Source organism: Podarcis bocagei, assembly GCF_964188305.1.
Source record: "Podarcis bocagei genome assembly, chromosome: 1".
Classification (NCBI taxonomy): Eukaryota; Metazoa; Chordata; class Lepidosauria; order Squamata; family Lacertidae; genus Podarcis; species Podarcis bocagei.
In genome coordinates this window covers 52,322,543-52,337,470 of record NC_138125.1, presented here as the reverse complement: position 1 = coordinate 52,337,470, position 14,928 = coordinate 52,322,543, and the positions used below count along the sequence as shown (strand labels likewise).

The window sequence follows — 14,928 nt, the reverse complement described above, 5'->3', positions numbered from 1 at the left end:
GCTTTCTCTGGTGGCCTGCAGGTAGGAAGTAGACAGGGTGGCCAGGAAGAACAGAAGGCAGGGCTCTTGTGGCTTTTCATGGTTATGTAGAGCTGCGATGGGCAGATTGCAGGCTTGCAGGATCTACCAGTGCGTGTGTGTGTGTGTGTGTGTGTGTGTGTTTGAACCCTGAGGTCCACCAGCCAGAGCCAGGTGCAAAATAATGTCCCAGCCAGGCAGACATATGCTAAGAATGCATGCTGAGCCTAGGAAGTCGTGATCAGTAAACAGAACCCAAAACCTGCTCTGGGTTTTCACCCAATCACTCTTTTTCATCCTTTTAGAACACGGCATGGGAAGCTTAAGTTATTGCTATTGTTAGACAACTGGGAGTGAGATTGCGAATCACCCCAAGACCTCCCCACAGATCCCAATCTTTATTCTGCCTACCCCTGTTGTAGAACAGGAGATGGCCATACAGTCAACACCTGCTGAACACCCCCCTCACACACACACACATAACTTTTGAAAGTGCAGAAGTTTCCTGAAGATAGCCCGCTGCCCCTGCTTGTATCTGGCCAATGTAGAAAGTAGATTTAGCAGGAATGAGGAGACTGACTCGTCTGTGAATTAAGTTCTTCTCCGCCCTGGTCTTCTCTTTCAGAAAGTTTTGTGGATGATTTCGATTATGAGGATGAGCAAAGAGCAGGCCGGACTACTGCCCAAGAACACAAAACCTTCTTTGATCCTAAGACGTTTGGTCAAGGCGAAGCAGGTGAGAGGGCCAAGATAAAGTCAAAAGAAAGAAAAATAACAATTAATTAAGCCACAACTTCTTCGTACAACACATTGCTGAATAATAGGACCCTTTTTAAATACTGTATTGGAACAGGGGCTGGAATGGTTTCTCTTCTTGCTGATTGTGGTTACTGGCTCCACCTTGTGGTCAAAGGCAGAAAAGCAAGCAGGGTCTTCTAGAATCCAGTTTGCTTTCCTGCCTTCATTGAAGCAGCCGTTAGCGGTTAGCTCTCCAAACTCTCCTCAGGCTAATTTTTCCCTACTTGGTGTGAATGTTCTTGTTTATCTCATTTTTGGAAAATTATGGCATGGGTTGGACCTGATGAAATCCCATTTCTCCTGTGGTCCTGACTAGCCTCGGTGAGGGAGATGCCGTCTGATGAAAGAACCTGAAGTCCATTCAGTGCCAGCTGCTTCTCTAGCACACACTGCCTGAGAATGGCTCAACCCAGTTCTGCTGAAGCAAGAAGCAGACTATCATTTTTGAAGAGGCAATTCCTCCTGAGTGAATGGGGGGAGGGAAATGTCTCTTTTCAGACAGTGGCTGCTAACCACAGTGTGTAGGAGGGGGTATTAGGAATATATCCCCCCTCATATAATCAGTGGCACCTTTTTAATTGATCAGAAACTTTCCAAGCACTCACAGCCTTCCTTGTACACCTTTAGCTGCCAGGCAAAAACATTCCTTTTCAACCAGGCCTATGGCTGATTAACATCCTATATCCTTTTAAGTGTTTTTGTGGGAGGGGACTTATTGGTTGGTTTGTTTTATTATGTATTTTGTGTTCTCATTTTGTATTTTTATATTGTGAATGAAGGACGGTATACTAACTAACTAACTAACTAACTAATAGCAGCCAACATTCACTAGCTCAAAAAACCCCCAAAAAACACCTCTGCCAGACAGCTACCCAAGGACACAATGGTGTCACATGCTCTGACCTGTACTTGGTTGGCCTTGGTGCAAGATGCCACTTGTACTGTTGCGGTCACATGACCGCATGTCCAAAGCTCACTGGAGAACCAAGTGTGTTTCAGGCTCCGCAGTGCCAGAGTGGGCACTTAGGGGTGATACTGTTGATGACCCTGTCCATTCCCCAGCGAGATCAGAGCTATAACAGAAGCATCTAACCAGAAGATCCCCCAGAACGTTCAGGAGGTGGGCTACAAGGGGATGCTCTCCCCATCCATTCAGACATGGTCCTATCCAGCCAGAGTTTAGCATCCCTTAACTTAAGGGTGGAATAGCATAAGTCCGATAATCTAGCTGGCACTCATGTAAACCTTTTGAAAGGAATAAAAACAGCATTTTATATAGACTGTCCAGGACTGAACCTATGCTCCAAATCAACTCCCATTATTCACCTTTCCAACAAGATGAGATAAAATTCCAGCTCCGGGTCAATGTCTTAGTCACCACCAATTATTATCTTCTTGTAGCAGAAATGCTAGCTTATGAAAGATATGTTTATATTTGAGAACTGGGTAGTTACAGAAGAATGGATCTGTATTTCCAGACTGTGGTTCCCGTCCTCTGTTTGAGAAGCTGCACGTATCTGATAAGACTGAGCAGGAGCTGCTGGACTCCTATCTGGCAGGCCGAATTGTGAAGGGATCCGATGCTGAAAAAGGCAGTTCCCCGTGGTAAGCATCATAACTGAGGTTTGCTTATGTTCCTTTCCCATGCCTGTCTACTCTTTTGCATGGACGGGTGACCTTTCGGAACTCCGTAAATGGCACCAGCAACCCTAGGAAGAGACTTTTGCAATTTGTGTTTCTGCCTCGCTCTTCCTTTGAAGCACAAGAATGGCCTGTCAGTGCAGTAGAAAGATGCTAGTCTGTTTTGTTCTCTGCAGCCTGTGCTCTGGTCATGTGCTGTTTCGGCTAAGACGCTGAGCCTTGCCTCTCTTTCCCTGCCTGTTTTGTTCTAGGCAAGTGATGCTCTTCAGGAAGAGCCCCCAGGAGCTGCTATGTGGAGCCAGTCTCATCAGTAATCGCTGGATCCTAACTGCTGCCCACTGCATCTTCTACCCACCTTGGGACAAGAATTTCACTAAAGACGACATCATTGTACGGATTGGCAAACACGACCGGAAGGTGTAAGAGATTGGAAAGGAAATTATAAATCTTTCAAATTACATACTGACCATAGTCCATAAGAGCTCTATATAAATGCCTCTTTTCTATATGGGAAAAGGGAAACCATTTGGGGACGCAGACAAAAATCCTAGAATTGTAGAGTTGGAAGGGACCTTGAGGGTCATCTAGTCCAACCCCCTGCAACGCAGGAATCTCAGCGTCTGTGACAGATGGCCACCCAACCTCTGCTTAAAAACCTCCAGGGAAAGAGTCCACCACCTCTTGTGGGAGTCTGTTCCACTGCCAAACAGCTCTTGCCATCAGAAAGTTCTTCCTGACGTTTAGTCAGAATTGATTCTGGGCATGCAGAACACTAACCATGCTTCTTGGTGTCAAGGGAAATCTTCCAGGGTCCAAGGTGTCATGCATCCACACACTAAATTCAAAGTATGCACATTTTAAATATCATCCTTAGGCTTGCCCCACTATGCCAAATGGTCAGAAGTCCCAGGGGCTTAGCTTTGGTTTCCTCTGTATGGAGGTCTCTGGAAGGTTATGGCATTTTTAAAGTTTATTGACAAATATACAGGTTGAGCATAGATTTAGGGTAAACACACTAACAGAAAGCCAGTTTGATTGCCTGACCTCCAGAGAGAGGCAACTCTAATGAAGGCAAGTTCTCTGAACTTGAATAGCTCATAAAGTCAGCTCTTTCTGACTGAAAACTGTAGTCTCCTTCGTTCCCTTGCCCAGAAAAAAACACAGACCTAGATTACATCATTCTTACTTAGGGGAGGGGGTTATGCTTATGCCCCCACTTCTATGATCTTTCATGCCTATCCAGTACATCCCAGAGTGTTCCTGTATCAAAAAGTAATTCCCTAGCAATTAGTTCCCATGGAGACACATTACCTGAACATACAACCTGTATTTTTTTTCCCCCTTGCCACAATTAAGGAGCCTCCAGAAGTCCTATTTCACCATCTACTTGGCTTGGGCTTATTGTAAACTGTAGTCAAATTGAAGGCATCCTGATGACAATATTTAAATATGTCAATTGCTTCCCTCTCTTTTTTGGGGAAATGTTTCAGCTATGAGAGGACCATGGAGAAAATTATGTTGATAGAGAAAGTCATCATTCACCCCAAGTACAATTGGAAGGAGAATCTAGACCGGGACATTGCACTGTTACTACTGAAGAAGCCTGTTGAGTTCAGCAACTATATACATCCAGTCTGTTTACCCACTAAAGAGATTGTTCAAAGGTAAGGAGACAGAACGTGATGGTTGTAATGGGAGCAGCCCCATTCAAAATGATAGGGAACCTGTCAAGTTAAGTTAGTGGTTTGTAAACCTTTGGTGAGGGGGACAGTTGGCCCATCCAGACATTGTGTCATCGCCTAAGTAGATTGTGAGTGTCCTCAAACATGCATCTTCCCAGTCTTACCACTGATAAAATCTGGAATGGCAGCAACACTGGGAAAAGGCAACCTTGGGATTGACTAATGAATCCCTTTCTGCCTTCCACTGAAGGTGGGTAGTCTTCACTAGCAGGATGCAAGTTGCCACCCGGCCTGGTCCTGCTATTAGGCAGACTGAGGCAGTGGATGCTGGGTGGTAGGGAGCAGCAGCAAGATGTTTGTGTACCACTCAAGCTGTCCTGCATCTTCTGAGCTAGCCTGCTGTCCTCAGACATGGTAGAGGACCCTGTCCTGTTGCCATTACTGAAGTAAAATCCAAAGACTAGTCAAGTCGGGTTTTATACTTGGGACACCATTTGGTTCTTTGCCTCAGGCAGCAAAATTTATTGGACAGGCGCTGGTTGCCATGAACTGAATAAGGCAGACAAATGAAGCTGGAGCTCTTATATATAGGACACAACCGTTCATATTTTCCCAGTAGTAGCAGTAGCTTCAATAGGTTCTTTATTAGAAAACAGCATGCAATATAACTGTTAGAAAAGGGTAGGGTGCGGCTAACCTACATGATATTGAGAGCTTAAAAGTAACCTTAAATAAGTCCCACTTTGGCTTACTTCCAATTTAAGTGTGCAGAAGGTTACAACTCAATTGCTTGATCTACTTTGGCCTCTGGTTCCACCAATCATTGGTATGTGGCCCCCAGAAGACAGTTTATGAGGGTATGTGGCCCTCAAGCTGAAAAGCTTTCCCCACCCCTGCTTTAAGGGTTCTGTTTCCTGAAGGGAGTTGCCTGCAACAGAAGGTGGGTTGCCTAAAGAGAATAGGTAGAACACTTGATATCCTAGCAGAAGGATTTTAGGAAGCTGGCTGGACACACACTTCCCAGCCATTTGTGCTGAATTAAAAAGTAGAGATGGGCAAAGAGTACAAAATGAATAGGGAGCCTAAGTTTAGACGGATCTTAACCGTGAGTGCCTAGTCCAAAGTACTGATTGCAAAAGGAGCCCCATGTGCAGACCTGGGGTGGAAGATCTGAACCTTAAGACAAATGATGGATTTACTGGTAGGGATGGTGTTTGTTCTTCTTGCCTAATAGAATGCACATGTGGCAGCTGTGTGCAAAAGAGGCCGAATGCAGAGTAAAGTATGCGTGGTTTGTACATCCACAGCCATTGCACCTTGTAGGCCAGGGGTCATGCACACGTGAGACAGACAGTGTGTGTTTAAGGAGTGTTTCTATTCCCACGGTTGAAGAAATACAATGAGAGCACAGCCAGTCTGGAAAACTCGGGATTTTGCAAAGAGCAAAATGGAAACATCCTGTTTGATGTAACTTGCCATTTATTTCTGGAGTCTAGCCTTGCTTCCTTCCCTATGTGCTCTAGATACCTACAGAGGACTTCACCATGGGTGCCTTCCTTCCTGTAGCACCCTGGTCTCTGCTGAAGAATTCAGCACACACAAGAGACACCAGTTTTTTGTTTGGAGCAGTGTAATTAGGATTAAGACAAACCATTACATATACATAACAAAAGGAAACATGTTTTGCCTACAAATGTCAGCCAAAATGATTTTAAGCTACTGGGGTTTGTGTTGTTTTTTGTTCTGTAGCCTGATGCTAACGGGATACAAAGGGCGTGTGACTGGTTGGGGAAACCTACAAGAGACATGGACCTCTGGCAGGTCACCTCTGCCTGGCATACTACAGCAGGTGAACCTCCCTATTGTGCCACGGGAAACTTGCAAGGCATCCACCAAGATTAGAGTCACAGACAACATGTTCTGTGCAGGTACGTTTTCTTTAGCAACTGATACGTTCTTTCAACTGAGGGAGAAACTGGTGAGGTTATGTATCTGTGTGGTTGGGAATACTGAAGGAAAAGCCAACGATTTCAACTGGAAGTGAGCCAAGCCACGTTTCAAGGGAAGGAGAGTATGAGCCAATCTGAACTGGGATGAGATACGATTACCACAGTAAGACAGCTGGAACTGTCCTTCACCATATAAATACTCCTACCCCCAACCCCCTTGGCTGGTGACAATCTGGACTCCCAGACTGAAGAATCTTGACAAGTGGCCTCCCCTCACAAACTGGGCAATACCTCAGTGGCCTCCAGCTGTGTCTAAGGGAGGGATATTTCCCTTTGGTCTGGCTAGTACTGTTCCCTGAGTGAAGCTGCTGCACAAAATAGGAAGACCCATAAGCCTACATGATGTCCTCTAATTTAATGCTAAGAAAGGCACCACCAGTCAGGTGAGAAACTTGGCCAAGCTAGCACCAGGCCCTGAGCAAAATTGCAACAGGCCAGGAACTCCCAGCCTGGAGTGGGGAGAGGAAATAATGTATTCGCGTGGGCAGTGTGATGAAAATCCAGGCTAGACACACGGCTGTGCCTTTGACAAAGCTCAGCTGAGAAGAAACACAAAGTAGGCTGAAGCTCAAGAGGTGAGACAGGAGTGCTTCATACATTTAGCAGGTATTTGCTTGTATCCTGTACACGAGGCAGATACACACATGGTGAAGCAAATACATGGAGTGATGAAAACGGCCGCAGAGATCCATAACTGGGTCCCCTAGCATATCTGATCTACCTCACATTGCTGTACAGAAACACACAGTCCAATCCCAATTCATACTGAAATGACAATAAATGGAAGAATAGTGAAAGCAACAGGGAAATTTATGGAGCTAGATCCCAGTTTTAGTTAACTAAGGGCCGATTCCCCCTTTCTGGAAAAAGAGATTTCTGGTTGCTTGAGAAGGCAGTACACAGGCACTGATTTCTAAAAGATTAAGTATCAGGTGGTGAAAAGCAGCAAAAGGAAAACAGGATATTGAATCCACTGTAGTCAACCCCAAATGCCTTTTTATTGTTTAGGGTACAGTCCTGAGGACTCTCAAAGAGGAGACGCCTGCGAAGGTGACAGTGGAGGCCCTTTTGTCATGAAGGTATGTGTAATGCTCCAAGTGACGTAATACATCAATCTCAAGTGGCAGCAAAAGGGTGACATATGTCATGACTTCTTTGGTGGGCCCTGAGCTTAAAATACTGGATCAATTAGAGAGGAACAGTGCTCACGTTTCAGCAAGGATGCAGGGAGCCTAGTAAGCAAAGCAATCACTTCAGCCTCTGGCAAGAGAAACCTCTTCGTCATTTGGCAGTCTGCTGAGCAGGATGGAGACTGGTTGGCCCTACCCACTATGGGCTTCAGTCCCTCCCACTGTCAGCAGGTCACTCGTTACAGCTCTGAGTGAATGCTGCCCTCTGTGTGTGTGTGGGGGGGAGCTTTCCACCCGCCCGACATAGAAACAAGCTTGTGGATCCGATTTATATTGATAAGTCAATCTTCACACGCATTGTTGGGCAACAAGCCCCCCATCCCACATCTTTGCGATTAAGGCTGAGATTTCTTTTTAGAAAAGATACTCATAAAGCTCCACTGTAAGAAATACCTGGATCTGGACCTTCTATGGGCTCTGAAAGTCTTGAAAAACAGAGTCCTACTGCTGCTGCTTGCCCTCTTTATCTGACCTATATGCTTTTCTCCAGTATGCTGACTCTTCCTTGGTGCTCTTGCACTCTCCTCTCTCCAGAACCCAACAGATAATCGGTGGTATCAGACAGGTATCGTCTCATGGGGAGAAGGCTGTGATCGTGATGGCAAATATGGATTCTACACCCACGTCTTCCGCCTGAAGAAATGGTTGCAAAAGGTTACTGAGAAACATGGGCATTAAAGAACTTAAGCTCAGCACCTGCACAATGATTTAGAGATGTATGTATAGTGGTCAAATATGACAGGTAACTAAAAGCCTAAGGAAGGAAACGTATTTTGGCACAAACCTCAATAAAGGTTCTGGACCAAGTACTCAATCTCCTTTGTTGTCAATTGCAAAAAAGGGAACTTAGCAGTACAGGTACTACTTGAAAAGTTAGCAAAGCAAAACTGTGACTAAGGTGAATGTACTGTATCTGGTTGAATGAGCAAGTTAAATAGCTGTGCAGGATAACCCTACGCAGGATCTTTTAGAATCAAGCCTCACAATATACAATGGGAAATCCTCAAGTGTGGCTAGGGTTACAGCCTTAGCATAAGAAGTTGTAAGTTATGTAGCCTTATTTATCTTAGAGTAACAAAGGTAGGAGTACACTTAGCCTGCGTTTTTGCCTTCAAAAAGGAGAGAGTAAAAGAAGTTGCCTATAGTTCATCGGTTTTGGGGTTCTGGGCAGAAAGCAGATACATTTTGATTGAAGTATGTTTTCTTCCAGCAATTTCAATACAAAAAATATAGTTCAAAGTGAAACTACAAGCACCACTCTATGATATTCATGGGAGTAAACCAAAGGGCAGCTTGTGTGTTCTTTGATGTAGTTGCTGTGGGATGCAGTTTAATCCCATTAAACAAAAAACAGTAGTGTCTGCAAGCAAAGAAATGTACCCCACCATTGCCACGGCTGTTAAATTGAGCCTTTTCTACAGCAGGAACCATTTCTAAGTGAGGCATCATTAAAAGATACAATGGAGAAAACTAGTCAAATTCCATGAATATTGACAAAGGTTGCATACATACTATATCTTTAATTTCCCGCCTCAAAGAATTTTGGGCCCTATTTGTTATGGGTTGGTGAGAATTGTAAATCTGGGAGCGATAAACTACACTGCCCAGAATTCTTTGAAGGAAAGAATGTGCTTCGAATGTGCTATAAGGATATGGTGCATACGCCATTAAGATAGTTTATATTCATAAAAAACCTGTTATTTATACTAAAGCTGATCAGACGTTGTCATTTCAGACACAGGTAGGCAAAGGAGCTAGTTCTCCTTGAGTACCTATCATAGGTAGATCACCAAGACTGAGGGAGTACAGAGAATTTTAGTAGTAAAATGTAACATTTATTCAAACATACTGTAGAAACATTTCCATTGGCTCTAGGTTAAGCTAAACGTGGCTTAAATAGGGCATTTCTGAAACCAGCACTGAAAGGGGAGAATGTATCAAAACTAAAGCCACACCTAGTGGTGGGGAGAGCATCTTTTTAGAGAAAACAAAGTTTGCCAGAGACTTCATTGCATTTTCAAATCTCACTAATGACACGCATACACCCCCCCCTGCAAATTGTATTTCTAATGACCATTACCTCTCTGTTCCTTGCACTTACTATACCAGTGTGAGCTCCAACATAAGAGTAAGGAACAGGGCATCAGTTACAAGAGGAGGCTATCACTAGATGTGCACAAGCAGCAACTCAGAGCCCCACAAACTGTATGCATTTTGCACCACTGCAAGGCACACCAAAGTGCTATAGAATGATGTGGCTGACAGGTGCTGATTCAATCTTTCATAGCCCTAGCTAAGGCAGCTGATTCAATATGAAGTGGCATCCACTGAAAAAACCTGCAAGTTAAAAATGGGACGTGTGCAGAGTCCTCCCAGAAGGCAAATAATGCACACTCTGGGATGCGCCCTCTTATGGGCATCGCTTCCAAATCAGCATACACATCATAATGTGTACACAATGACCAACAAAGTTTATAAAGACAACCAGTTTGATTTGATGCAACACTAAACTATGGTGAATAGTAAATGCTATTTAATCAACGTCTAACAAGCACGAAGAAATGCAAATGAAATTAAATCTCTGTCAGCCACAGGAAAGAGCTGGTATTTCTGGGAGCATGTTAAAGCCGGTGCAATGCCACTTATGTCAAAATATCCAAGGCAGGGGCAGAGGAGGGAAGATTAACCTAGAAATTACTCCAACAACTGTGTGCTATAGCAGTTCTGAGTCTCAGATTGTAAGAGGCACACAAATGCGTAACCCATACATAAAAGCAGCAAGTCCTCCAGAACAATTCCCCACAACCACATGACTGTCAACTGCCACAGTATAATTCACCTTCTGAGAACACATGTATTTTGGAAACAGTGCCCCCAAGACTATGTTCTCAACCACTAGCAGCAATCACTGATCATACATTTACTACAAAACTTTCAGGCTGACAGCAGAGCTAAAAATATATCTAAGAGCACATTGAAATATTCTGGGCTCCAGCATGTATAGCAACTGACATATGAGGAAAGGCCAACATGTCTTTAGTGTAGGATACTGATCATCCACCATGTCAAAAAAACCAGTTCTCAAAATGGATGAAACTAAATCCTCAAAAGGAACCTGAGCATTCTAGCACTTGTAGGCTAACTAGATTAAAATACAGAGAAGGGCTTGGAAAGTGGTTTTTTAGGGGGTGAAATGTTCTGCCTCTGCCCCATGCTATTCTGGAAGCCATGGTAAGACTAACAGTGCTCTCAATAGAAATCAAAGATTTCTTCAACCTGAAGCATGCTTGCAATGTTAGTGTCTCAGCTTCTCCATGAAAGTAAATCTGCTGTGAAGGTTTAGACAGCAGCTCACAGACAACTGGAAATGCTGAGTCACTTGTAACTAAGAACATGGATGGACATTTCTCACCAACAGCCACTGCTGCTCCCAGAGAGAGTTAATGCAAACTTTATTTACAAAAAGACACTTAGTTAAGTCATGCCATGCGTCCGTACAGAAACTGTTCAAGGATTATATGGAGAAGAAGTTGTTAAAAATAAAAGGAAAACCACTGAAGAGCTTCTAAGAGCTAAGAAAGAGAAGACAACTTTACAAATAAAGTTATGAGAAACTGGATTGAAGAGAATGGTTGTTTACAGCTCTGTACACTAAAACTAATACAGACAGTCTTCTACGGTCAATAAATGCTCACAGAGAAGCAAAGTATGTACAAAGACTTGTGCCACAATGACTTGGATCCTCCTCCAAGATCTGCTGTATTATACACATAAACCAGTTTGTATACAGAAGGCCTACATGAGGCCACTTAACTATGAAGACTTCTAGTTTAGTAAACTAAAGATGGACAGCTCTTCAACAGCCACGCTGTCTGATGCAATTTCACTTGCGGCTGCTTTTTATTCTCTCCAGTCTTTTTTTCAAGTCATCAATATTGGATGCTGCAGAGGAGGAAGTGGTGGTTCCAATGCCAGAAGAGTGGGTCTGATTGGAGTCCAGATCGATGTGCTGGTATTGTTCCCGTGACTCACGGAGCTGTGAAAGCTTACTGTGGAGCATATCTGTGGAGGATGCAACTGTAGGGACTGATGGCTTGGACAGCTGGGAGGTCAGGGGTGCTCTGTCTTCCTGCTGTGGACAGAAACAATGCTCAAAACACTTGTTCTAAAGCAAAAATTATCAATACCAGAGCATTTTCTGTTCTGCTTGCTATTTGGAAACCATTCAAAAAAAGGTGGTGTGCTGATCCTTTTACGGGTTTAGAATAATGAGTGGGTTCATACTCCCGTGCTTATAGTGCAATCCTGATTATGGGATAGCTAAAGTGAACGATTCAGCATCTTGGCTTGCTCCTCCACCAATTGCGTTTTCACCACATACAGCATCTGTCAGCTGGGAAGGAATTTGCTCAAGCGCGCTTGATGCATAATAAATTAACACATGGCATTTGTTTGAGTCCACATCAGACACAAAGCTGAAACTTTGATGCTATTCCATTCTGAGAGGGAGCCAGTCTTTGTAGAAACAATCGTCTAACAATACCTTTGTGACTGAACCAAAAACATCTTAACAATTCAAAGACAGTGTGAGAAATCAGGTCACAACTTGTTAGCTTCCATTTCCCCCACTCTCATTAGAAAGTGCTCAACTGGAGCTTCTAGATGGTTCACACATCTAAGGAACCACTGAACACTGTTCCAAAGTTTATCTAGATGTGGTCCTGGGTCAGTTTCTCCAGTGATTTATCAGGCATTAATGTTCTAGCATCTCTGCCCCATATAAACAGTATGTTTCTTTACAATTTTATTAGTTGTCACAGCTCAATATGCACTGATTAATTCTGTAACCTTTACACATTATTATTATTTTTTTGCAAATCAAATATTTTATTGCCACAAAACCATTCTTTCAAGTGCAGCCTATGCTCATAGAACAATAAGCAGTAGTGCAAAAGCCTGACGCTTAGAGCTTTGGAGGCAAAAATACATTAGGCCTTCCCCTATCAGACAGTTCATGCACTACATACAAAGAAAAATGTGTATCATTGGTTGAGAGATCAAATGAACTTCAGAATTGATCACCCAAGAGGCTCAATGGTTTCATGACAGGCAAGATCAGCAAGCCCCTCCTATGCTACAGGGAAAACAGCAGCTCAAGTGATATCACTCGTGCTTTGTCTTTCCTCAGTTCTGTGCAGCGCCTGAAGTAGCTTCCTGTCCCAACTGGCTGCCCCAAGGAGTCTAGCGAAAGCAAGTAGTCTGCAAGCAAAGATGTGTCAAGCCTTCTGCCCCAAGAGCAAACATGCCATGAGAGAAAAGGATTCACCAAGGACTAGAGAAAGAGAGAGGAAGCTGAAACACAGACACTGCCGCATACGTAAATCGAGAGAATACCTTTGCATTGTCAAGGCCACATCGTTGCCTGAGGATTTTTAGCCTTTCCAAGTAGACGGAAGGCCCCACCTCTTCCCCATTGGCATTTCCTATAGATGAAGGGACTGTATTGGTGGGAGTAGGGATACACGATACCTCCATCTGTGGAGAAACCCCTGGAATATGGAAAAAACAAAAACAAAAAACAAACACAAACACAAAAAATGAGTCCAAGCAGACACCAACTGAGGATTGTGATGCTTCTCAGGGTCCGTGTGGTGTAGGAGCTGCTGCACTTTCTGTGCTCCGGGGATAACCTCAGAAGCCTTGGACCATGAGTCCACCGCATGGCTCCTACTCCTGCCAGCACTGCCTGTCCTGAAACGGGAGCAACACTGGCTATGGGAAAGAACCAAGATGTGGGTTCTTCCTATGTAGCAGTCTGAGGTTTCTGATGATTATTAAGAGGTGAAGGAAAATGAGCCAAGCAGCAGTGGCCCCAGTGTAGTTCAGATGCCAGGACATGTCCTTATTGGTTCAGAGGTCTTTTAATATGCCTACTTCTGCAGTGGGAGTGACATTGTTGATTCACTTTGCAGACTACTTGCTTTTACTAATGTTTTCGTGGATAGGAAGGCTGAGAACAAGCCTTCACGTATGTTACAAAGCAATTAGGAAAGGCAATGCGCAAGTGACCCATGACTCGTGCTGCTGCTTTCCCCTCTTGCATTGTAACATGGGATGGTGGGACTTGCTGATCTGAAGCTTGTGGATCAGGAGATACAATTTTCTTTGCTTCTACGCAGCCCAGGAACCAGCTCTTAGGGGGGAAAGTTAAACGCAATTACCTCCTGAGGCCAACAGAAAAATGCTTGGTGAGAGACTATTGTGCAATTGCCCTATGTTTTAATTTCATGCCTATATTTCATACCACCAGTTACAAAAGAACAGGTGAACTATTTCTGAAGCCCCCTACAGAAAGAAAGCCTGATGGCAGCCATTGGCTCCCTCTAGTCCATGCTGTCACAGTGCTCTGGGAGTTACCTGTAGAAGGAATGCGCCCTTTGCCCTCCCTTTCCATTTCAATCAGTCGGAGACCTCGTTCCACATAGCTCTGGAAGAACTGTGAGGAGTTTTTTAGGAAGGGCTCAATGTCTGCATCAGAATACTTCTTTTTATATTCATAAAGCTCTGCCAGACCCTGCAGAAAGAAGAGCTTCAGTCATTCAAAAGTTACACGTTTACAAAATCATCACCAGCTTTAGGGTTAAAGGTGAGTGTGCTGCAAAACTGGTAAACACAACAGAGTTTGAAGGTGTCCACTACAAAAGGCCCAGGGCCAAACTGCTTTTAATTTGGCAGGATTTATTTGCTTTGGAGGGGCTTATATGCCAGCAAATTTTATCCATGTCTGTCAAATGGTGTGTGTGTGTGTGTGTGTGTGTGTGTGTGTGTGTGTGTGTGTGTGTTACTTCCCAATAATTAACTGGGAAGAGGAAATCTGAAATGGTTTTGGACTGACTTGGCACCTCAGATTGAGGCAGGTTGTTTTCCCAAGTGCCGTATCAGGGTCTGAACCTAAACCTGTGGTTGGTATACACGCCTAACATCTACCACCATCCAGAGCACTGTCAACAATACAGTGGTACCTCGGGTTACAAACACTTCAGGTTACAGACTCCGCTAACCCGGAAGTAGTACCTCGGGTTAAGAACTTTACCTCAGGATGAGAACAGAAATCACGCGGCGGCAGCGGGAGGCCCTATTAGCTAAAGTGGTACCTCAGGTTAAGAACAGTTTCAGGTTAAGAATGGACCTCCAGAACGAACTAAGTTTTTAATCAGAGATACCACTGTAATTAGAATTAGTCCACAGAATGACATCCACACAACACACATTTGCTTTTCAACAACAGAGCATTTTGACTCCTTTAACCCATCCAGATGAGGAAACAATCATATCTACCTTTCCCTTAGCCAGGTGAATCAGCCAGCATACATCACACTGGCATGCAAGGCACAATGTAACCCTGTGGCACTATGCATCATAGCACTTTCCAACAGCTGCCACCTTAGCACCCCTCTCATTAAAATGTCCCAATCTCTGTGTATAGTAGCACTGGAGCGCCATGAGAGAACAGTGATTTAGATCATCCAGGTGATCAAAGTGCTTTTAAAAAAAATATCCCAATCTGGAAAGAATCCTACTCCAACAGGC

The 14,928-nt window shown here is 44.0% G+C and overlaps 2 protein-coding genes across 5 annotated transcripts in view; one reads left to right on the top strand and one right to left on the bottom strand.

Annotated features, from left to right (window-relative positions):
• The window catches only part of LOC308573584 (uncharacterized protein), a 36,185-nt gene extending 28,038 nt beyond the window's left edge, over nt 1-8,147 (top strand). Inside the window, exons 14-20 of the mRNA XM_081170716.1 lie at nt 644-754; nt 2,295-2,421; nt 2,709-2,876; nt 3,948-4,121; nt 5,889-6,067; nt 7,157-7,227; nt 7,873-8,147. Coding sequence (XP_081026842.1) covers nt 644-754; nt 2,295-2,421; nt 2,709-2,876; nt 3,948-4,121; nt 5,889-6,067; nt 7,157-7,227; nt 7,873-8,016 — 974 coding nt within the window. The 3' untranslated portion in view covers nt 8,017-8,147. The remainder of the gene's footprint in view (nt 1-643; nt 755-2,294; nt 2,422-2,708; nt 2,877-3,947; nt 4,122-5,888; nt 6,068-7,156; nt 7,228-7,872) is intronic.
• Nucleotides 8,148-9,151: 1,004 nt separating this feature from the next.
• Nucleotides 9,152-14,928, bottom strand: part of CKAP5 (cytoskeleton associated protein 5) — a 45,246-nt gene continuing 39,469 nt past the window's right edge. For 3 of the 4 annotated variants that reach the window (XM_081163271.1, XM_081163272.1, XM_081163270.1), the window contains 3 exons: nt 13,756-13,912; nt 12,733-12,887; nt 9,152-11,470 (listed from right to left, as the gene is read on the bottom strand). In XM_081163271.1, the coding sequence (XP_081019397.1) occupies nt 11,222-11,470; nt 12,733-12,887; nt 13,756-13,912 (561 nt within the window). In that variant the 3' untranslated portion in view covers nt 9,152-11,221. The remainder of the gene's footprint in view (nt 11,471-12,732; nt 12,888-13,755; nt 13,913-14,928) is intronic. The other variant, XM_081163269.1, reaches the window with a different exon arrangement.